Here is a 24,828-nt window from a genome sequence, read left to right as displayed (position 1 = left end):
CCCACTTGGGATATTTGTATTTCATTATAACTGACACTGAGAAGCATGTTTGATTTGGAACAAATTTCAAGCAGGAACAAGTTTCAGCATCTGCATTTCCACTGTGAGCACAATGAGGGACAAAACAGGTTAGAGCCTGCTCGGCCAAGGGTGGGGACCTCTCGGAAGGGAAGGGGAGGGCAGTACATGAATCAGTTACAAGGAAAGGGAAGGAGTGGCTGGAAGAGCTGATCTTCTTCCCCTGCAAAAGGGATACTCTAAGCACCACATATCAGGTGTGTGTCTGAGGAAGCCAAGTGAGGGAGCTGGGGAAAGCCGGCTCCTCCCCCCGAGTGGGAGGCTGTACCTGGTGATTAACTCCCAAGCGGAGGAGTGGAGCTCATGCTGAGTCCTGAAGGAACCTGTTGGGAGGAGCTTAGGAGCACAAGAGGGCCAGAAAAGACCTGAAGTCGGACAGAGGACTAATCCAGTTGGAGAGGCATTTCTTAGCATCAACAGCTCCGGTCATGTTCAACTACCTAGCAGTAGAGGTGAGACCCCAGTTCCACCGCAGCTATGGGGGCCAGCAAGTGGTGTCTGGGCCACTGAAGAGCCGCCTAGAGCAGCTGAAGAAGCCGTGGTGGAGGGAGCCCACCCCACTGGTGCTCCAGCACAGTGAAACAGCCAGGCTTGCCATAGACGCCTTTCTTGAGCAGGGGGAACGCGGCTACCTGAGTGCCATCGCTGAGGAACGGGAGCTGCCTTTTCTTTCCACCCTGGACATGGAGTATATGAGCCATCAGAGAAACCAAAGCTTTCCGGATCCCAATGCAATGAAAGACAAAGAGGCTGACCCTGGCGATGCAGACATTGGAGACAGGTCCTCCCTCAACTCCGAACTAACGTCTGGCACCTACTTTCCACTCATGTCTGATGTGCACCCTCCAGAGCTGGAGCTGGGGTGGCCAGGGACGCCGCTCCTCACGGTGTCTGGCCAGACTCAAGCCACTGTGATTTTCCAAAGAAACAAAGCTAACAGCATTAAGGATTTGCTCCGGTCTCTGATCAGCCGGGCTCGGACGGTATGTATAGAGCTGTGTCCCTTGAATGGGGTCTTGTGCCACAGCACCCCAGTCCTGGTGGCCGGTCCCACAACTGTACACCACACGCTCCAAGCTGTTGCTGCTCTCTAGATGTCTGCCATGGTGTGATTGCTTTTTCTCTAGCAGCTCTGTAACTGTTCCTGCTCCTTGCCTTTCCTGTAATTTCTTTTTGCCTGGGATTTCATGTCATACAGGCAGTGCCCTTTAAGGCACTCTGCGTCTATATTTGTGGGTATGCAGAGCACGATACTGGAGCCTGGAGCGAGTGAGTGGCAGGGTGTGCAGCCTTAACGCTTAGCTGTCCTCAGCCGGCAAGTGTGCACCAGCCAGCCCGTCTGCCCTCTGCCAGGGAGTTTGCACGACCAGGGCTCTTCTCGACCCCTGGACATCATGTTAAGCAGGACAAGAGGATACCACTGGTGAGCTGCTGTGGGAGAACACAGGACCTGCGTAAACTTGTGGGACTGAAAGTCCCTGCCTGTGGTTTGAAGTATGTTAGAATACATCATCGTATCTTCTAGACTTGATGTCTGTGCCTCTCTGAGGATGAGTAAGATCAGTCCGCTTTGCCCCATCGCACAGTTTCTGCTGGGCTGCTGGACTGCCAACCCTCGGATGTAACAAAAACTGGACGACTACGATACTTGCCTATCAAGCACAATCCTGGCATGAATTTACTCACTAAATTACGCTCCTTCTTGTTTCTTTTTACTTTGCCACTATACTGTGTACTAAAGCAGCAGCTTGGACAACTGTGCATCAGACACATTTTCAGCTTTTACTGTGTTTGTCCTCTTTATGGTTCTTCTCATCTGTTCCATGTTAATTTTCTTTTGTAGTATTTCATTTCAATAGTGTGGCGATATTGAGTAAACTTCTAGTGCCAAGTTCACTTTTAACCAGTCAGCTTCTAGGCAATTTCTCTTATCACTCCAGTAGTTTCTTATTTTACAGTCACTTCCTCAATTCATTACTGCCTAGTGCAGAAAGCGGGAGATAAAGAATTGCTAAGCCTGGACTTCAGCTGTGTCAAGAACACAAGCTGTTGCCAGGCAGACTAAGCTAAAGTGTTACCTTCTGTCACCATCTGCAGAGTTGAGCAAACAAAGTTATGTTGTTCCCAGCAGATGAAACTGGGGCCATGCAGCAGCTCAGATTGCTGTGCAGCATCATAACATCATCAAAGAACCACATATAATTGAAATTTGGGTGTGATATGAGGTAAATGGGGATCTTTTTTTCTTTTGTTCAAAAGAAGACCGTTTTGCCACGTAAGCTACTGCTCGGTTGTAAGTAGCCATTGCTTAATGCCTGAACTTCTGTTGCACCTTTGTAGGCAAATACGGGAAGTTTTGTCCAGGAAGTAAGTGACAAAAAGATTTGTTTGTCCTTGCAGGCAGCTGATTTATGATATCTTAAATGATCTGAAAAGTCCTGTGACACTGACTGCATCCTTTTCAGCAATGGCGATTAAGACATAGTCATGGCAGAATGCACAAAGTAAATGACTACCAAGAAATGTCCCCTTGTCACTTAGCACGTGTCCCGGATCTCTGATGATATTGTGATCCTTTAAACCACATGAAAAACATCTTGCTGTTTTCTTAGTTCACAGGAACTTCTCAATTGCTGCAGGGAGGTTGCCTGGGCAGTAGCTGTTTTATTGTACTTTAAGTACATTTTGAGCTTTTTACTTTTTTTGCTTAGCTTGAAAAAGCACTGACAATCTTCAGCCCTTTATGTTCAAGTGGGAGATTTTCACACAGTGTTTTTGACTGTTGTGTGAAACGTGAGCATGAGTTTTCAACCATCGTATTGGTTTATTACTGGTGTTTTACTGGCTTCTAGGTTAGCAGCTCTGGCCAGTGCTTCCCATGATTAACTCTATGATTGACGGCAGTTCCAGCTCATTCACAACCCCAGTTACACATCTTTAAGTAGTTACTGAGTCATTTTGCGCATCAAACCATCCAAAAGGATGTTACCTGTATGCCTTTTAATGACAAAAGAGGAACCAGAGGTAAAAACATCTTTTGCTTGAAGTGCCAGTAGCAACTGTGCGGAGGACCACTTGCTTTTTTGCTTTTTGACTGCTGTTTCTGCATTTCAAATATTTTCTCCACTAGACTTTAAGCTCTTGTCATATATCCCTCCTTTAGAGTGTTTCTCTTCCTGTGTGCTTACAGCTAACATAGAAGGGGAATACAGTTCTGGTGGGATGTGGGAAGGATATTGAGATCCCTGAATGCTTTTCCTGGGTCCTGTAGACAGGGTGGCGTGTGTCTTGAAATGTTGTTTGCTGTTTTCTCCTGTACAGTCATACAGAACAACATCAGCTGACATATTTTGCAACAGCATATTTGTACTGACAAATCAGCAAAAAGGGCATTTGTTTTATTGGTACCTTTTGCTGGTGCGGTTTGTCTTTCTACTTTGCTGTATTTAACCAGCTGTCTTTGAAGATGTATTTTCAGATTTGAGCTTTTCTCTTCGCAGACATAAGAAGATGCAGCGCAGCCACACCTTAGCCTTCATTTGATAATACTATTACAATTTTACTTTTGTTGGATGAGCTCCAATGTATTTTGAACTGTCCATGCTGCTTCTTTCACCCCTCTTGTACAACTCTGACACTGGCTGCACGTCTGCATTTATGTGCGATGGTAGAAGGGTCCCTGATGGTCTCCCAGAGAAGCAATGTGTTGCTTCAAGTGGCAACACTACGGTAATGACCAAAACCACACTGCTATTGGCAAATACCAGTAAAACCAGCTGTGCTGGTTAGAAACCAGACAGATGGCAACCCCAGTGGGGTGCTGGTAAGTGCTGTAATCCCAAAGTGATGACTGCAGTAATTGCTGAATTGTGAGTTTCCAGAAGTGGATTTAGAAATGTTATGATTTAACCCTACAACGGCAAGGTGTGAATTTTCTAGAGCCTGTGGGGCAGCTGTGTCTTTGCAATGTCCTGATGTGCCAAGGCTGTGCCATGGGCTTGGAGGCTGTGATCAGCATGGTGAGGGATGCTCTGAGCCAGCCCCAGCCTTGCAGCTCCCACCACTGAAACCGAGGGGCTGGAGGTGCTGGACATACATTGCTTAGGTTTGTAAGGCCAGATTGGCTTAAATGCCCAAGGCTTTTAAATGTGAGACATGAGTTGTCAGGAGCCTGAATCGGAGATGGTATTTAGGTACCTAACTTCCACTGCTTTATAGAGCTGTTGGAAATTATCTTTGAAGCTTTAGACCTCACTTTTGTGACAATGTGTTCTTAGGAGGCTTCAAGGGGAAGACTTCCAGGGTCATATTCCCCCAAAACTTCTTGGCTTTGGGGTTGAGTTGATGTTATTATAAGAGCTGCCTGCTTTGTTTACCGAGAGGATATGGTGATCTGAATGGCTCTTACGGTTGTCCTGTGGCATCCACGCTTAGAATGAGCAGCCCCACCGTGGGCGCCTGCATCTCCACCATGCGAGGCTGTGGCAGGCACAACCTCCCCTCTCTCCCCACTGCAGTGCTCCTTGCTGTGAACTGCAGTGCACATGGGCTGCCAGCCTCCTTGCCCGACATTGGCTGTGGGTGCTTGCCAGCACCACCAGGAGCAACTCTACCCAAATCCCTCCTGTGAAGGGATCGCATGTGAGGAGGCCGTGAATAGAGCCATAGCCTGTTCCACCTCCTGATGCCAAGCGAAGACCCGCTTCGGAAAACATGAGTCTGACTATCATGCAGGGCTCCACCCAGCTTGCACAAGCGGGCGTCCCGCTGCCTGGGGCACTCGCTGACGCCGGAGCCCTGCCACGAGGCTGCCAGGAGATGCAGGACTGCCTGGCAGCCAGCTGCATCCAGCCCAGGGCACTGGGTGCCACGGGTGACTCTGTGCCACGTGCTGCCGTGCGCAGCCATGCTACTGCCTGCTCAGCCCCCTCCCTCTCGCAGCGAGCACTGCAGACTGGCAAGCAACAGCCCCGAACTCTGCCAAAGCCTGTGAGCACTGGTAGAGAAAAGCAAGATGGTGTGGACCCTCTGTGCACACTAGGCACAAGCAGTGCCTCTGAGCCTGTGGGGTCTGGGGACAAAGGAGCATTGGTCTCTCTTGACTCCATCATATTGACTTCCCAAGCCAAGTTTAGGTTGTCTCCAGGACGAAGCCTGCCTCAGACCTAAGCTTGAGATGAGCTGGAATATTGTGAGGCAAGTGTGGCCAAGAGGGACTTGCCTGAGGCCTTACACAAGGTTTGGGCTATAGTTTTTTGTTGGTGCTTCATCATTAGAGGATGGGTGGCCCATCAAAGTCATTTGGCTAAATTGCCTTTGGTCTTTGGCTGAAGGCCAGTGTGGAAAGACATGGTGAAGTCCTGGCTTTTTGTGTGGATCTCAGTGGAACCTAATGCTGATAGCCCAGCAGCAACATTAATTTGGGAAGTTGAAGATGCTTCTTGCTGCTTTCAGAGCTCTTCCAGGGCTGACTGCTGTCCATGCCAGATGGAGGTATTTCAGGAGGGGAGAAGAGTTTGCCAGAGCCTCATAAGGCTTCTGGGAAGAGAACACTGACGAGGGCTACAAAAGAGGTGCCCTTCGGAGTCAGGCTCTGAAGCCTGTATCTCCCAGGGCCAGGGTGAGAGGGTGGAGATGTGGTTTTGGCCTGGACAGTAAGAATGATTTTTAGCTCTTGATGACAGCTACCTTGCGTCCCACGTGGATGCCTGGGATCACACCAGCCTCCAGGAAGGTTCTTCCCCAAACCCTGCTGTGGTGGGCTGGGCCTGGGGTCTTCTGCAAGATGTTGAAGACCAATGACAGTGTGGAAGGCATCATCACAGAGATGGTCTTTGGGGACAAATCAGATAGAGCCAAGAAATCCTGTCCATCTGCAAAAGGGATAAATCCCCAAGAGAGCAGGAAGCAACCTTTTGGCATTGCTGCCCTCCTCTGCCATGGCTCTGGTGCAGAGGGTCTCTCCACGGTGTGTGCATGCAGAGCGGGGCTGAGAGGAGCCAGCTTGCCAAGCAAAAGACTGGGCAGGAGAGCATGGGGAAGCCAACAGGGCCTCACTCTGCCCATGGCAGCTGTCTCCACTCAGCGCCTAGGCCATGAGTGTAAGCCTGGAAAGAGGCAGTTTATTAATGAAAACAGAGCAGAAGAGCTACTGGGCAGTAGGTGATGTGGGGCCAGCGTGCCAGTCTGGAGCAGAGACGTGAGCCTGTCCCCATATCCAAGGACAGTGATACTTGGAGCTCCTCTACTCTTTTCTGAAGCTATTGCATGTCAGACCTGTGAATGTGATTCAGGCTATTCCTATTTGAAGCTTGAACCATTGCACATGTAAAAGTCAACCTCACTGCTGTCCTCTGCATTTAACTCTTTGTTTGAAGAGGAGCAGCTGAGCAGAAGTGGCAGAGAAAAGCTCACCCTACATGGTCTGCTCCATAGGGTGATTTGGCCTATGGAGGGTTGCATTCATGGCCATGCTCTAACACAGGCAGAGGAGGTGTTTGGAAACAGGATTCCTACCTCCTCCCGCAGTGCATGATGAGCAGCAGAACAAACTCTTGCATACGTTTTGTGTGCAAGGTGTAGTGCAGGGCATGAACATTGAGTAGCAGGGTAAAGTAGGCCGTTGGAGCTTCACTCCAAAACTCAGTGCTTTTTGGGTCATCTTTATTTGGGCATCCTCTGCTAGGTGCAGAAACTCAAAATCAGAGTTAAGCACACAAATCACAAGTACCAAACAGTTACCTTATTTACTGCTAAGATATGGTAAAGACTGGGACTGAAGTACTTGGTCAGTAGTTCCATTATTTTTTCAGCTTTTGAAATGAAGCTGGTAAATCCTTCACTACTTTTTCAGTCCCCCGGTGTGTTGCCATCTTCCATGAGTTCTCAGTGTTATTAACTGTTAATGGTTCAAGGTCTAAGTCACTGGATTGCTCTGCAGGCACCTTCAGGTGAAGTGCATCAGGCCTGACAAATCATCCAGCTCAGCAAGTGCTCTCCTGCCTATTCCTTCCTTCTCCAAGATGTCCCCTGATTCCTGTCACTAATGGTGACAGCCAACAGATAGATCCCAGCAGTCCCTTCCTTATCCAAATAATGGCTGCCTTGATGTTGTCTGCTGGCAGCCTCACTCTGTGAGGAACAGTGGGGCAGCTTCTCCAGTCACATCTTTATTTATGGTTGATTTCCCTTGACCCGTTGTTCTGGTTGCAGGTCATAATGTACTTTGAATTTCCTAGTTCTGTGTCAACTCACTTGTAGTAGGTACTTGTCATGACCTACTTTCCATTTTCTGTATTTTCTTTCCAGTTTTTGGAGAATTTATTTAGCCAAGATGGTCTGCCGCCTCCCATCTCGTCTCCACGGTGGGATGGGTTGCCATGGCCTTCTTCAATCTCATTCTTTAAAGAACTGGCAGTTCTCTTTAAAATTATTTTCCTTTTTAAAACCCCTCCCTTGGAGACCTTGTCTTGCAAGTCTTCAGTTTATTGAGAGAGATTTTTTTGAGATTTTGTTGAATTCTTTTTTTTTTTTTTTTAATAATGTTAGTGTAACTCCTTCTTCCTACTGTTGGGTTTCATAACTATCACTTGCATCCTGGGCTGTGTTGGCAGGAGTGCTGCCAGCAGGGAAAGGGAAGGGATCCTTCCCACACACGTTATTCTACAATTTTGTGTAGTCGCCCCCAGGATGTAATCTTGGAACAAGGACATGTACATACTTGATCAAGATACCTTCTCCCTTACCTGGCAGTGTGTCTTTCCTGAAAAAAATGATACTTCTTTATACTAATATGCTAGTCATCTATGGAGTCACTCATACCGATTGAATAATGATTTTGGTCAGTCTCAGCTCTTCCGTTTATATGTTGTATTTCTGGCATATTTGCTTAAGGCAATACATACTTATTGCATCGATGATGTTCAGAGTTTGTGCACATGCATTACCCTTTCAGCTATTTCTTTCTGTGAATGCCAGATGAGACAGGAGGTAGCTGGATGGGGAATGTCTTCATAGTTATTAAAAGTGATTTTATCTGCCACGGTGGGGTAAGAGCTGTTAAGCACAAAGGTCCAGAAGCAATCTCCACTCATGTGGCCACAGATGTTCGGTAACTCAGGAGGTCTGAATACTTAACTCATAGTTTAAAGCACAATTCACTTGGGCATGAGATTTCAACAGTCTCTTGGTTTCCCCCCCCCCACCTCTTTTTTCCTGGCTAGGTGATAGCGATTGTGATGGATCTGTTTACAGACATGGAAATACTGTGTGACCTGCTGGAGGCCTCAAGCAGACGGCACGTCCCTGTTTACCTGATCCTGGATGAAGAGTACTTGAAGCATTTTGTGGAAATGTGCAATAAAATGGCTCTCACTCAGGACAACTTGCCAGTAAGTTTTCAGTCACACACTGGATATGATAAACAGGTCTTGGAATCGATAAAAACCATGTACCCTTTGTTCTGTTCCCTCTGCCTGGTCCCTAGAACCTGTCCCTTCCTCCACTGTCCCAGGCTAAGAGACCATGGCTGTTTGGTCTAGGAAGTCGAGATCTGTCTGGAAGCACAGGGGAAGGAGTGGAGGAGCCTCCTAGTCCCATATCTTGATATTTTTTGTGGTCCTCATTTCAGTTTTACACACAAGAAGTGTGAAGTCAAGGCTAATAAGATGCGGTGCGTTACTGAATGCTTTGCTGGGCTGGTTCAGATAGGCAGACAGAGGTAGACCAGAAAACTTACATTCATATGGACCTGTATCGTCTCCCTTCCTTGTCCCCCTCAGCCTCTGCTCTAGGACATAGAATTGCGAGACTTAAATTGCTCATAGTTCAGCTCCCTGAGCTCAGTTTAGGTTCTGGCCAGAGCTGCTGTAGTGCAATAGCTGGGTGGGGAAGGGAAGCAGTGAGTCCCTTCAGATGTCCTGACGCAAAACCTACCATTTCCTCCTAGCCCTGCTGCACTGCCTTAATGTAAAACCACATGTTAAAAATCTCATGTTAAGATCTGCTTTTAGGCTTTGCGATTCAGTGTGGGTTTGTGAGGGATTTGTGAAGAGGCTGATTCCCCCCTCAGTGGGGTGCCCATCAGCAACAGTGTGTGGTGCCCAGAGCAGGCAAACAATAAAAATTAATGTGTCAGTGCAGCAAGCTCTCTTGGGAACTTGCAGACTCAGAAATGCACCCCAGTATCTTGCTGCTCCCCATATAGCCTTTCTGGCTACCACCTATCAATGGAAGTTGGTTTTTTGTTGTCATTTTTTAGTCCTGCAAGGCCAGCAGTTGTGGCTGTGCTCCTTCACTGGGTGCATAGGATTCCCTGGAGGACCGATTCTCTTCCAGCCACCAATTTCATAGGTTTTCCCTTCATCTTGGTGGGAAATGCTTGGAAGTTATCCAGTTACCTCAAAACCATTCTTAACTAAAAAACAGATTAGGGAAAACACAAAAATAGTGTTTTACAGCATTCAGAATAGATGCAGTTACCAATGTCTTAACTTTCCCTCATTTTTAACCTGTCTACACAAAGATTTATTTAGAGAGCTTCTTTCTTCCCCCATCTTCCACCATCATGTTGGTGATGCTCTGTCCTTTCTTGCTTCTCACAAGCCAGACCCATTTCATCCTGCCTCTTGAGATGGCAACTGTTAGGGAAAACTGCTTCATGCTGGAGCATGTTTGCTTTCATAAACAACTGCATCACTGAAGTCACCTGGTGGGTCCAGATAAATTCCATCTCTCCAAAATTTATTTTATTTGCTTCTTACCAAGAGCCTCGCCATTGTATTTAATTAAAAGTAGAATGAGTTTACATCCATGGAGATTCTACATCTCTTTGTTAGACCTGATGTCATGTCTTGTGCTTGAATGGCTAATTAACACTTGCCTCCCCCATGCAGTGACTCATCAGCAGGTCTCAATGTGAAGTGCCTCTTAAGCTGATGTATCTCAAGCAGTACATTAACATATATGCTTGATATTCGCATCTAAGTGGAATGAGTGTACATATTTTATTCCTGGCTCTGAGTTGTGACAGGATGTGATGGTAAATCTCCATTTGGAATAATTGGTGACAATTTGGGGTTTAATGGGGAATTTGGGGCAATTGCCCCTCCAGCATCTTCGTTGTGTGAGCCTGCTGGTGTCAAATTCTGGTGCTGAATATCAGCAAATCCCGCAGTGGTGCATCGAGCATTGGCAGCGGCCACAGCAGAAGACTTAACTGTTGGATTTCTTCAGATGGCCATCTGCTGAACATAGAACTACTGTCTAAATCGAGTGAGGGTGGTACCTGGTAGTCTGGCTTTCCTGCAAGACTGCAGGATTTTCATCTTGTTTGGACAATTCAGGGCCTGGATTGCCAAGAGGAAGAAGAGGATGGAAAAAATGAGCCAGATATCAGAAACTCACCCAGCCTTGGAAAGGATAGAGCGAGTGAAGAAATACTGTGGCGACAAATCTATGGGATATCCCTTACTTGAAGTGGTTTTAAGTTCCCTGGGGGAGGGGGAGAGGAAGCTCCTCCTAGTAGAGAACTAGTATTAGTAAAGCCTCAGCACTGGAAGAAAAAAATCCCTGTGTTGACTGGCAACAGGATTAGGTGACGCCTCCCCAAACATCCCCAGCGTATTTTGCTCTGTATCAGCAACTTGTGGTGGCATTTCAGAGTATCACAGGTTAATGCAAGTTGGCAGGGACCTCAGGAAGTCATCAAGTCCAACCTCCTGCTCAAAGCAGCGTCACCTGTGAGGTCAGACATAGTTGCTCAGGGCCTTACCTGGTCTAGTCTTGAAAATCTCCAAGCATGGAGACTGCACAACCTCTCTGGGTAACTTGTTCCAATGCATAACTGTCCTTATGGGGAAAAAGTTTCTCCCTTCTCATAGGTGAGAGATGAGGACGTGTTTTGGGACACAAAAAGGCAACGAGTGAGAGTCGCAGTGCAAAGATTGTGAAGCTTCAGCTCTGTCCCTGCTAAAAGTTTCCATGAACTCGAGAAGACTGGACAAGTACTTGGAGAAGAGGTCTGGGGGGTGACCACTAAGACAAACCACAAGAGGCTCAGGAAATCCCACGAGCAGAAAACAGAGTCAGCAGCAATATTAGGGGGCAGCATCATAAATGATTGCCTTCTTCCTGATCTTCCCCAGCTGCCATTGCCCACTGTGAGAGATAGACTGTTGGGTCAGATGGACCCCGGTCTGGAGGAGATTTGCTGCTGCTATGAAGCCCTGAAGGCAATGGTGCTCCTTGGGTAGGGGGGGAGACTTCCTCAGCGCCACATGAGAGTCAAGCCTTTCCCACCCTGCTACGATGAGCTCCCCAGCAGATGTTTCCGGGAAGCCCACCTCCTGCCCGCAGGGCCTCTGACGGAAGAGGAAAGCCGTCAGGAAGGGAGTCACCTGCCGCAGGGTGACTGCCTCCTGCTCCTCACCCCCGAGGCACAACTTCCGCGCCGTGAACCCCACGTGAGGCCAGAGACTGGGCGAGCCGGTCCCTGGCTGTGTACAGGCGGCCGCGGGAGCCCACGCTCCCCCTGCCCGGGAGGAGGAGGGGGAGAAGGGGGCGCAGCGATGCCCAGGAGCAGCTCCTGGAGGGGTGGCAGGGACGCGGGTCTGCGCCCTGCGGAGAACATCGGTAGGCAAATCGCAACTCTTCGTGCTTGTCTTTTGTCTGCAGCGCCGGCTGTTACAAACCGCTGTGTCTGGCCAGACTGAAGTCCGCTGCGTGGCGGAGGGGAGGCTGCCGCCTCCACCAGGAGCACCCACCGGCCACGGGCAGCACCCACCTCCGCCAAGAGGCAAAATGGCCCCGGCGGCATGTGCAGCCCGTACCAACTGCCATGGGTCTTCGTCTTTTGCAGGCAGGAATGAGCTGCCCACAGAGGGACCTGCCGGGCCAAACGCAAGTGGTGACAGTATGTGACAGCTCCTGGTGTGCCAAGGCCCCTGCAGGTGGCAGGGGAGCTGGCCTGGAGGGGCCGTAAGGGATGATCTGGCAGGCCAGCGTAGGTGCAGCCTTAGGGATGTTTATTTACATACGAGATGTTTTGTTTGGCACTGTATCATACAGACCAGGCCAGTAACTGTTTCCAGTGACTGTTCTCCTCTTGTGCCTTTCCCAGCTGAGGTGCAGATAACTTTTATAATGAGCAAAAACCTCACATTATGAAAAAGGCTCCTGATAGATACCGAGCGCCTTATTTCCCATTTTGTACTGGGCAGTCAGTTTTACAGGCTGAAGTCGTATCAGGGAAGTTCTTTGCAGTCTTTAAAACAGATGAGGATCAGGTCTGTTTCACTCGAGTACAGCAGCTGAAAATTTTAATATCATTTTAAAATATACTGATACAAGGCAATTCTTAAAATGTAGACATACCTTTCTGTAAATCTTTTTTATTGAGCGATATTTTGGTTTTAAGGAGCCTGTCACTGTATAAAACCAGAACAGCACATTCGATTGATTAGAAACTGGCTAGTTGTTATGGGTCAAAATTTAGTTTAAATGCAGAGCCATCAGCTAGTGTGGTTAGTTGAATATTATCAATGATCTGGAAGAAATTGTATAGTCTTACATCAGAAATTGTCTGTAGGCTCATAGGATTCTCCAAATTTTTTTCAAACCAGCATTTGTACCTAAGTGCATCTTGTTAATATTTGCTGGTATTTTTATCTTACAGAAGCGGACAGTGTGACCAAATATTTGGTATGCAGAAGCCAAAAAATACTTAATCCTTGCTGCATTCTACCTGTGGGAGCAGAGCTCCTGCTTGAGGGAGTCCACCACTGATGCGTAAGGGAACATTTCAGTTTAGTTCAATACATGTCCCCTTACAAACTCTGCTTTCTTTGGTTTCAGAATATGCGCATAAGATGTCTGAGTGGAGACACATACTACAGCAAAGCAGGCAAGAAATTTGCAGGCCAAGTTCTGGAGAAGTTTATCCTGATTGATTGTGACCAAGTTCTTGTTGGTACATACAGGTAAGAAAAAGTAGCAACTACTGTGACAAAGACTGGTGACACTGAGAAAATATTCATTACCAAAATACCGAATAATGTAGCTCTTTTTTTTTTTCCTCCATGATAATGATCACTGTTTTTCCTCTTCATTTCCCCTTAGAAATGTCAGGTTTCATTTTTGTGCTTTACCTTCTTCTACTCCATCCTCTTGCTCTTACCTTGCTGTTTAGCTTTCAGATAGCATTAACTGCTTGTCTGCCAACATTGACGCTTCCTGGACGCTTCCTGAGTATTACTTCATTTCTTAAAAATGTAAAAAAAGTTCTACCACATCAGATGATGCTCCATCTAGCCTAGATTCTGCCTCCAGCTGATGCTGTTTAGGGAGAGAAGCCCAAACTGCTGTCTGTGGTCCATCCCCCTTGTCTCCCACAGCATGTGCAGTCGTTGCATACAGCTCTACTTATTCCCTTCAGTACCTGTTCTGTCTGTGAATTTGCCCTATTGTCTGTGAATTTGCCCTAACTCATTGTCTGTTCTAAACCAATTTCCTACTAATTTCATGAAATGCCCCTAGTTTCTAGTGCTGCAGATGGGTAAAATAGCTGTCCTACATTCAGCGAAGCCATTGCTTTCACAATTTTCTAAGCCTCCACCTTATCCACCCTCCCTGCCCTTTTCTTATCTAAAGTGAAGACCTCGGCCTTTTCAGTCTCTCCTCACATGGCAGCTGCTGCATCCCTCAGTCATTTTAATTATCTTTCTCTGCACCCTCCCTAACCTCACTACGTCCTTCTTGAGAAGCAGAGACTAGAACTGCATGCAGCCCCCAAGATATGGCTGCACCAAGATGTTATAGAGGGTCAAAATGATGCCCTCTGCCTATGGCCCTTGCTGACAGTGGCCAACATTAATTGAATTTTTTAGCTGCCATTGCACGCTGAGCTGATGATTTCAGAGAACTGCTGACGATGATTCCAAGCTCCTTCCTGAGCTGTTCCAGGTTCAGCATCATACAGGCCTGATACAGATCATTTTTCCCTAATGGTACACCACATTTTCTTATACTAAAGTTCATCTGCCACTTATTTGTCCACTTACTCAGTCCTGTGAGGTCCTTCTGGATTTCCTCACCTTCAGTGAGGTATCCAGCCACCTGAAGGAATTGAGGATCCTCTGCAAACCTGGGGATTTCACTGCACCCCTCCATACCTGAGGTCACCAACAGGATGAAAACCAGTCCCAGCACCGGTCTCTGGGGCCTTACGGCTGACTCTTACCCATGCTGAAAAATGACCATTAAGCCCTACCCTTTGCATCCTATGCTTTCACCAGCTCTCAGTCCATTACAAGACCTTTCCTCCATGCCCATGGCAACTTAGTTTCTTAAAAGGCTTTGGCGTAGAACCTTGTCAAAGGCTGTTTGAAAACCCAAAAATATGTAGGTTTTGGTTTTTATGGTCCCTTTATCCATGTGCTCACTGGCTCCCTCACCAAACTCCAGCAGGTCTGTGAGGCAGGGCTTGCCTTTATAGTAGCCCTGTTGACCTTTTTCCAAGAGGCCGTGCTTCTCCATACCATCAGTAATCTTGTCCTGCCATGTCCCAGGCTGGAGGTCAGCTCCAGTGGTGTGTGGGCCTCAAGATTACATCCAGAGCCCTCTCTGTAGATGGGATCATATTGGAAACCTCCCAGACCTCAGCAAAGCAGTCTTTGCAGTGGCCCTGGTACACAGAAGTGAAACACGTCTCAGTGTCACCAGCATTAGCAATGGATGCAAAAAATTCATTGAGGTTCTCTGCTGTGGTCTTGCCATCACTGAATGCCCCTTTTGACTCACAGGTCTCAAATGGGCCCACCAATTTCTTAACTGCCAGCACAGCATTTTTGAACAACCTACAAGCCATCTTGGGTTTTTTGAACTGCTCCTTTTCAGCTCTTTTTGACTAATTGCTGCTTTTTTACATAATTACTTTTCTTGAAATTGAATATCCAGGTGCTGCATTTATTTAGATTGCTCTCTCCCACTACAGAGTTAAAATTGTGTTGTGAGCGTTATTACAAATGGGTTCTTGCACTTCTACCTCTGGAACCAAGTCTTATGCGTCATTCCAGACCACATCCTGAATAGCATCTTTTCTTGTGGGTCAAATAATTTAGACTAGTTAATTCTGGCAAGTAATCATTTATTGCTTCCAAAAAGTTTTTCTCCACAGCTCATCCCAGTGAAGCATTAACCTAGTATGTATACGAGTGGATAAAATCTCCCACTATCACTACCTGTCCTAATTTTGCAGCCTCTGTAATCTCAGTTAACATTCTCTGATCACCATCACTGTTCTGATCAGAGGGTCGGGAGTACTGTTCTTGTACTGTATTTTTATTACTAGACTCTGAGTTTTCCACCTACAGGTCTTTCCTACAGTATTTTCATGCTGTTGCACATCATATTATCCTTCACAAACAGTGCAACTCCCCAGGACAGACTGTTCTGATATTTCTGTGAATTTGGTGCCCTAGCAATAACTTATTCTCCTTCCATCAGGTCTCCTTGAAACACTGCTCTCCCTCTCCCTTTCTCTCTCTTTTCCATCTCCCAGGACACGCTGGACTCTCCATCTACCAGTGTCCTCATCAGTGCTGTAGCTCCAAGCTGCATCTTCTCCTCTGCTTCTGACTTCATCATCTCCAAGTGTGGAGGTCTTACCTTATCAAACTCTGGCAGTGAAAAATGGACGTACCCGGTTGAAACTGATTATATAGAGTCTCTATATAAAAAACATGGAGAGCAGTGTCTGGTGGCATTTTAACCATCCTGAGACATGTATCTAAGAAAAATGGAGTGAATCACTGCCTGGAAACATCTATCCATCTCCATTGACTGCAGGGGGCAGGGGTTAGATAACTGGGACCACTCATTTTTGAATGGCTAAAACTGAGCATATGTCAGCTGGATTGCACTCCACAGCTGGAGGAACATCTTATTTCCCTGTGGCCCAGAGTCAGGGTATTGCTTAAAATGCTGATTTGGTTCTCTGGGTCAGTTCCTCCCTCTGCTGTTCTGGAATTGGGTCTGCGATGTGCTCTCTTTCTATGGATCTCTGTATAGCTGAAACTTCTTGAGTTCTGGAAGATAATAATTCAGTTGAATAGGGTCTTATATCTAAGTCTCTGCTGCCCCAGCAAGCACATGATGTTCTGGACTAAAAGAAACAGTCTCTCTTTGTGGAATCTGTTCAACAGTGGTCAGAAACACTTCTACATGAGAAAATCAGGAAGTCTGCTACAGGGTATACTGCAGCCTGGTACTGTATCTAGTATAGCAGATATTTGGATTACTCTCCCTGCAGATGGGAAAGCTAGATTCAAAGGATGAGAATAGTTACTGAGTGAAGCCAAAGATCCAGGGTAGATCCAGGGGTTTCTCGGGATGATACAGGAAAGAGGATAAGAGTGTTCTTACCCAGTGGCAGGTTTTACAGTTCAACAGTCTTGTGTGCAAGGATCAGAGGTTTCAGAACCTCTGGGGTTATATGTTGCATGTGCTTCTTTATGTTCAATTTGCCATAGGAGACTTTTTCCCACCATGGTTGGCCTCCATGATACCCTCTGGCAATGGGCTATGCAGTTTAATTTATGTTTTGTGTGAAGAAATGATCCATTTTATTTACATTAGACCTACTGCTAGATAATTATATTTGATGCCCCAAAATTCCCATAACCTGTCACAGTAAATCACTGTTTCCTATTTACTTTCTTGATTGCATCCATGATTTTGTCCTCCTCCATTATAATCTCTCATGTGAATCATCTCTTCTCCAGCTGAAGTATCCTCAGCTGTTCAGTCATTTCTCATGCAGGAGAACTTCCAGGCCTTTAATCATAATGTCTATCTTTTGTGAGACGAATTGACCATGAAGTGGTCAAGATAACCACACCCACTACACTTTAGCATTGTAGTATAATGGCGACTTCTGTCTTTTCCCCTGTCCCTATTCTGGCAGTTCCTAGTCTGCTGTTTGCCTTTTTGACTAGTACTAAATATCGAAGTGATCGTTTTTTTGAACTGTCCATGGGAACCCTGACCTCTTTCCTAAGTGTTAATATCTGAGAACTCATGAATATACAAAGACCGTCAGGTTTTTTGCAATAGTTTGAATTTATTGATATTGAATTTTGTCTATCATTATGTCACTTATTCACCCCATACCATAAGATCCTCTTGCAGCTTCTGGTGATCCAGTTTTATTTTGACCACCCATGATAATTTTGCCATGAGCTCTGACATGGACTGTTTCTACCATTTTTCAGGACTTTTCTGAATATGTTGAACAGCAGTGATCCCAGCACAAAACTTGTGGGATTCCAGTGGGTAAATTAAAACTATTGCTAGCATTTGTATCCCATCTCTAATCAACTGTTACTCCTCAGGAAGACCTTCCTTTGCACTCCATGGTCACTTAATTTTTCTAAGAGTCCTTGCTGAATGACCGTGTCAAAATCTCTTTGAAAATTCAAGCATCCAACATCAAGCAGATCATACACATCTGTGTGCTTGCTGCTTCCTTCAAAGAACTGCAAGAGGCTTTTGAGGCATGGCTTCCTTCCACAAGAATATGCTGAGTCTTCAGCATTATGATTATAGTTATTTATGCATCTAATCATTTTGCTCTCTATTTGCTTCTACCAGTTTGTTCAGTATGGAAATAAGACTGGCTGGTTTGTAGTTTTCCAGGAGCTCTTTAAAGGGTTCACATTTACTACTTTCCATTCCTCTGCTACTATGTTCAATTTTAAATGATAGGTTATTCACTGGTTAATAATTGGAAAATTGCTGACTTCCAGTTTTTGAAGGCTGTTTACTTTAATATTTTCCTTTAATGCGCCTTTTAACTATGGTGACTTTTTGTATGTTTTAAAATGTCTTTATTTTGATAGGTACATTTTCTCTGAGACTCTAATATAGCATCTTTAAACAATCTTCATGCTGCCTCAAGCATTTAACCTTTTTGGTTACTCTTTTAAATTTCTTTTTAATAGCATTCCTCACTTTCTCTTTTAAGTTAAGTATTACTGTTGTGGATTATTTCGGTCCTGAAAGAATATTTGATATGGGTACGTCATGGTTATTTTTTTGCCGAGTGGCCTTTCCAAAGAAACTTTCTGAACTGGTAATGTTATTTCTCCTTTTGTTGGTTTTCTGGTTAGTTTCTCCAAAAAGCAGTCATTTATAGTGTCTAAAATGCAGTTTCTGCAACTCTTCTAATAATGGCCCCCATTCAACATGGCTATGACTGAGTCCCCCTTTATTCCTCTGCTTTCTGCCTTCTTAGCCTCTCAGCCCTTCCTTAGCACGGCATATTTACCATCAGCACTCTGCTCAGAAAGTTCACAGTATAGCCCTAATAGTATGTTTTTCCTATTTGGGAGTGGAATTTTAATCCAACAGGAATATATTTAATTTGTTGATATATCATTTACCTTATTTGACCTTTTTTATTTTAATGTTGCCCCAGCAACATATCTTCTATTTGTCCTTTCTGTATAATTTCTACCCTTGCAGTTATACTGTTCCTTGATTTTCTTCTACCCAATAAGTTTCTGAGATGCCTCCTATGTCAGTCTCATCATTTCAGCTCAGGTATTTCACAACATCTATCTGTTTCTTTAGCTCATAAAATCAATGTATGCATGTAAACGTTTGTATCTGATCTGGTTGTTCACCACCGTGCACTTTTCTAAACACAGTTTTATTTGTTCAGATGTTCTTCATCGATTCTAATTTCTTACCTTAGTGTCATTGATTTCCATCCATTTGTATCAGAATACAGTTTTCTTGCTTTTATTCCTGAAGTAAAGTGGGCAATCTCAAACTGTGTGGCCTTCTACACATCACAGCTTTGCTCCAGATTCTAATTTAAAGCCTCCCTATATCTTCTGCATTATATTGTGCAGCAGCCAGGTTTCATTTAGGTTAAGACGGAATCCAGCTTTCTTTATAGAGTCACTATGTTCCTACAGTTTTCCATTTCCTTATGATTTACTATCCTTTCCCTAACACAATTTACATAACCATATCCTGAAATGCTCTTTTACTTCTCTGACCCATTATAAGCATGGAAGAGGGAGCGTTTTATAAGGCTATCAACAAAATCCTGATCTTTTTTAGCTTCCTACTTAGGTGCTTTTATTTCACCCCCAAGACTCATCTCATCTCTTTTTACGTTAATGCGACCTATGCAGACATTGACTAGTGGCTTCTCTGTAGTGCTCCATAACTTAAATCCCAATGTCTCTACTATCCTTCATCCCAGCGAACAACTCACTCTTCATTCTTTGCTGTCATCCTGCCTGAGCATTGAATCATGGAGGACTACAGCTGTGTGCTGTCTGTCTCCTATGGACACCAACACAATTTAGTACCTTCCATATAGCTTGGTTTGTACAACCTGGGGACAGTTACCATGCTGACCATGGGTTGTCTCTTTTCCAGACTCAACATCTCCTGTTCCTCAGAGGATTCAAGTCGAGTGAAAGGATTACGCATGTCTTGTAGGTCACAATGTAGTTCATACACCCCCAGGATGTTTGCTTTTTTTCCCAACACTACAGACTCATGGTTTCCTTAAGACATACTCTAACCCCTAGAGCTGCTGCTTACTCATTCTCCAGCCTGTATTTGTGCACCTGATTGTGACTGCCTGGAATGTATTTTCTTTGAATATTTTCCTGTTGAACTACATCCATTTTTTTCAGAACCTTTTTCAAACTCATATCTGTGCAGTCACTCTCCATTGGATATGATTGGTGAATTTAATGAGTGTACACTCTTCTATTATTTAGGCTGCTCATGAAGATACTGGATAGCACCAGAGCCCAGATGCTAGATCCCTCTAGAGTTTCAATACGTCCTTTTACGTTGACAGTGAATCCAGATGTCTAGTTTGTCTGCATCCTCTCTTGCAGAGGGGTATTTTCCTACTCTATCCTTGACTATTCAGGTATTCAGTGTCTTTTAATTCTTCAGCTGTAAGAAGAGACTCTTTTCTCCTCAAATGCATGCTCGAATCATGCCTGAAATCCATTTTTAGTCTCTAGTTACATCTCTAGCCATCAAATTCTGTCTTCTATAAGCCCTATATGCAGTATTACATGCATGCAGCAAGAGTAGTATATATATTGACATTTTCATATTGAACCTCATACGTTGATACTGTTGTTCTATATGCTGACATTTTCCTTGATAGTTTTGTAAAAGCCCTTCTTATTTTCCAAAATATTCTTGGCAATCTTAAACAACCGTAGGCAAATTAGTTTAGACACCTCAACTCTTATGTTTATTGATTAAATATTTCCCAATGTTTTCCATCTTTTACATTATATTTCCTCTAAATGAAGAGAAGGAGAAAACAGGATTCACTGAGATATCTAGGAAAAGCAATAATCTAAAATCCTAAATACAATTATATATCTAGTTATTTAGTATTATTCTGGGCACCAGAAAAAATAGTATGTTTCTTTCAGCACTTATTTAACATAACAGAGTGAAGGATATGAAGACATTTACTAATGCAGCGGATGAGAGGAGCCTAAGAGCAAATGGGGCTAGAGCTAAACAGGATCTTGAACAGGAAAACTAGAGTAAACGTTTGCCAGGTTAGAACTAGAGAAAAGAGGTGGTATTGTCAGCCTGAAAGGGAGTTACGTGGCTGTTTGAGTTGCCTTAGAGGAGATCAAATTTCTCAGCTCAAAATGGAAGATGGTCCAAGTATCAGTATGTGTCCTGCCACTCGCACAGCGAGGAAAGAGCTCATTGTTTGCTGTATTGTAGTGAAAGAAACTCAAGATTTGGGGTTGAAATCGACACGACAACTGAAACTGAAAAATGAGAGGAGAAGGTTGAAAGGATTACAAAAGCTCTGCACCTGTCTTCAGTACAGAGGAAGAAAAAACTAAGTACAGAAGTGTTTGGCAATGGACAGGTAAAGCTACGTGGGTTTGAAGCTGGAATTTCTTTAAAAGAAAGGTGCTCATACTCTCGGGTATCCATTTCCCAAGAGGAAAGAGCTTTTAAGAGCTCTTTATTTAAGTTCCAGATTTAACTCGATGAACAGTCACCTCAAGGAAGAAATTATAATTAAGCAGAAAGTGAGTGCATAAGGAATGGAAAGCATAGTGTATCAGCAAGGAAACCCCAAGCTGATCTGTATAGCAATGAAGTGAGCATTGCCAGAAGATAAGTTATATATAACCTTGCGGAGCACACCAAAGCAAAGAGGAAGGAAGTTCTCAAGTGTATAAATAAAAAGTGAATCCAGAAGAAAGAGACAAGCGTGCTGCTGTAAGGATGAATAAGAAATAAGAGATAACTGAGATGGGATGCCCAAATTAACTGAATACATTGCACTGTTTTTAGTCAAAATGAAGATGAAAAATGAGAAGTGGAAATTATTTCAAGTGCATTGGAAGTAAGCTTAAAGAGCTTACTACAATAAAGTCAGATTATGGCCATCAAAGAAAATGTCACTTGAAATTAAGGGTCTAGTAATGAGTGTTATGTAGTATCTACATTTAGCAATGAGCAAAAATGATTTACAGAAGTTCGGCATACAGAAAGAAAAGAATGCCTTTGACAGCCAAAGTGACAGAAAAGCAATAAAAATAAGTAAGAGAAACTACTGAAAGAAGCAAAAAACCTTCTGCTGCAAATTGGTATCTCATCAGTTGGAAACAGCTGAAGCACAGAAGCTGAGTGTGAAGAACTGCGAGTCACCTGCACCACACAGCTGTAGGAAGGCCACCGCAACCCCAGACCGTACTGCAGTTTTACAGGGGGGCATGCAGAACTAATCCTGTTGTCGAAAATGCTGCTGAGACTGAGACTTCGGCTGAAATACCGCAGGGTGCTCTTGCCACTCGTGCTCGACCCAAGCCAGAGCACCAGGGCAGGGGATGCGGCGGCAGGACAGGCGGGTGTCTCCGGCTCCTGGGAGGTGAGGCTGCAACTCCATCTCCTGGCCAAAGGCTGAGCTGCACGGGTTCCTGGGGGGGTTCCTGCTCCAGGAGTGTCCGAAAGCAAGGCAGGGACGGGATCCTATCCCACAGCGATCCTTTCCCAGTCTGTCTCCTGTAGTTTGTGCCCCAGGGTGACTCAGAACTGGATACGGAATCTCTGTGTGCAGCAGTTTGTTATGGAAAAAATAATTGCAGGAAAATCCTACCACTTTTAGAAACTCGCATGAACTTTTAGCATCCACAGTGGCCTGCACTGAGGAGCTCCACAGCTTGCCTGTGTGTTGTGTTGTGCCAGGAAGTACCTCTTCTTGTCTGTATTGAATTTGCAACCTATTAACTTCCTTCAATGCCTCATTTTTATACAAGAAGAGACGAAGAATGATCATTTCCTGGCTATTTCCTCCATGCCATTCATGGAGGACCTTTATCAGTTTGTAGTGATGGGAATAGCCATGGCTGGCAAGGCCACATCGTCCGATCATGGAAACCTGTACTACGAGAAGGAGGAGAGGTGTGCCACTGGGGGGACTTGGATGATTCCTTCCAGGTCCTGTCGTGACACAGAGTGGGCAGGCCCCCATTGGATCCGCACAGGAAACTGGGACACAGTAAGGCTTGGACTGGGGAAAGAGCCATAAGAGGCATCAGTGGCAGGGACAGTCGTAAGGCCAGGGGAGGGTATTGCTGGATCTGAGGCTGCTCCTTTTGCAGGGGAAAGGACAGTTCATGTGGATGAGAGAAGATGGATGGTGTATCTCTCTCGTGCGTTTCTGTAGGGAGGCAGCACTTGGGCCAGAGGGTGCTGGGAGAAGGCAGAAGGTGGGAGTCACTTCGTCCAGGGAGGGAAGGAAAACCTAAGCAAGACCTGTTGTTTACCTCCTGCTAAGGTGAGGCCAGAAGCATTGATGGGTAGCTGTTGTGATGTTCCTGCTAGACCGTTTGAGTCTGAGACATGGGACCTTCTAGGCAGAACGAGGAGGGCAAACATGACCGCTTGCACAGCTCTGTTTCCAGGTCTGCGGGCAACGGCAGTGCCAGGCTGGATGAACAGGGATGGCAGGCATTATCCTCCTGCTGAGGAGGGATATAAATTATAATAATTTATCCCTGGCTGACCAGGGTCCTCTCACAGCTCACGGGACAATGCTCGCAGTGCGAGGGATGCAAGCCTGCCCCTCCAGAGGAGAGGGTGCGCAGCACATCTGTGGTTTTGAGGAGTTCAAGTGAACACAAGTGTATGTGTGAGTGGAGTAGGTCCTGAGCTGGAACACGTCTAAGCACCGTGCAGTGCCGACGCAGCACTCTTCTGTAGAAGGGTAATAGCTGTAAGCAACGTGGACAGGAACACCAGCACTCCTGGGAGCCAGGCAGTGCCCCTGGGATAGACGCCTTTGACAATGTCGAGACAGGCTACACGAAATCTCCCCTGTCTGGACCCTTGGATTTCTTTGAAGAACTCTCACAGCTTTGTGAAAGGTAACTTTCCTTTGCAAAAGCTGCCTTTCCTATTATATCATATTTACCTATATGGCCATTAATTGTGTTCTTTAGAAGAGTCTCTACTAATTTGTGCTGTGCAGTTATGAGACTTAGTGGTCCGGAACATGAAGAAAATTGTATCATGTTAGCAACCTTCCACTCTTCTGATAACCGAGGCACTTTCCAGTGAGAGATTACATATCCTAGTTTGTAGCTGAGCTATTTCATCCTTTGATTCCTTTGGTGCTCTTGGGTTAATGTTACCTGGTCCTGTCAATTTGTTACTATCTGCTTTGTTGATACGTTTTCTAATCCCTTCTACAGAGATTTCAACATGAGACTGATCCTCCCTTCTGTGGGGAGGATCTGTATGTTCTGTATAAAGGTGGGTTCAGGGCAGGGATCACCCCAAGCTCCTATACAATAAACACTGATGCAGAGTAATTATCTGAGCACTCCTATTACTCACGGAGCATGCGCTAATGGACATGGACAACAGAAAGCTGAATATTATTTCTTATGCCTTTTGCAGTGTGTGACCCAACCTTTTTTAAAGATGGGCTTTCTGGTCTTAATAGCTTCTCTTCTGTCATTTAGCCATCCCAGCTATTTTCTGTTTTGTTTTTTTTTTTTCCTCATGTCTCTCTGTGAAGTTGCATGCATTTGCTTTGAGCCTCCAGTATGGTATTTCTAAATACTCTTCATGCAACCTGCAAAGGTTTTTCACTCTTTTACTACTTCTTCATTCTTACTTAATTTACCTGTTTTGATATTAAGCAGAAGTGTATTGATCTCCTCATTTTATGGTGCAATTTGGGGTGTGTATATGCTGAGTGTAAGTATACTACTTTCTTCAAAACATTATGAACCATAACAACTGCATACTGCTCAGGAACAAGCCAAGAGCTGGTTTTCCTACTAAAAGTTCCTAAATAGCTGTCTTATGAAGTAAACATTGATGAGGTCCCAAAACATAGTGCCAGTATCTTGTCCTGAAATGACATTTGCTTGAGAATAATTGGAATCTCCCATTACAATTGCTGTCCTGTAGTTTCTGTGATTTCATCCTGCTCTTGTCAAAGTCAGTATCTAGCTTTAGCAGCTGATAACGCAGCCCTAAGCTGGTACTTCCATCTGTGAAGGTTCTGTTTTATTTAACACAGTTAGTCTGCTAATCTGGTTTGACTATAGCAAGAATAAAAGAAGCAGCTGATGACTGGGATGACCAGGAGCCTGGGGAGCCTATCTGTAAGAGGAGCTTCCCTGTTTAATCTAGGAAAATGAAGATTGGGAGGAGAAA

At 45.0% G+C, this 24,828-nt stretch overlaps 1 protein-coding gene across 1 annotated transcript in view; it reads left to right on the top strand.

Moving 5' to 3' along the window:
• The first annotated feature begins 394 nt into the window (after positions 1 to 394).
• The window catches only part of FAM83C (family with sequence similarity 83, member C), a 26,476-nt gene continuing 2,042 nt past the window's right edge, over positions 395 to 24,828 (top strand). The window contains exons 1-3 of the mRNA XM_009584721.1: positions 395 to 1,061; positions 8,301 to 8,468; positions 12,931 to 13,055. Of these exons, the coding sequence (XP_009583016.1) occupies positions 507 to 1,061; positions 8,301 to 8,468; positions 12,931 to 13,055 (848 nt within the window). The 5' untranslated portion in view covers positions 395 to 506. The remainder of the gene's footprint in view (positions 1,062 to 8,300; positions 8,469 to 12,930; positions 13,056 to 24,828) is intronic.

The sequence above is a fragment of the Fulmarus glacialis genome, unplaced genomic scaffold (assembly GCF_000690835.1).
Source record: "Fulmarus glacialis isolate BGI_N327 unplaced genomic scaffold, ASM69083v1 scaffold33160, whole genome shotgun sequence".
In the NCBI taxonomy this organism is placed as follows: domain Eukaryota; kingdom Metazoa; phylum Chordata; class Aves; order Procellariiformes; family Procellariidae; genus Fulmarus; species Fulmarus glacialis.
The sequence above is the reverse complement of the archived record's forward strand: the minus strand, read 5'-3'. Positions and strand labels throughout refer to the sequence as shown.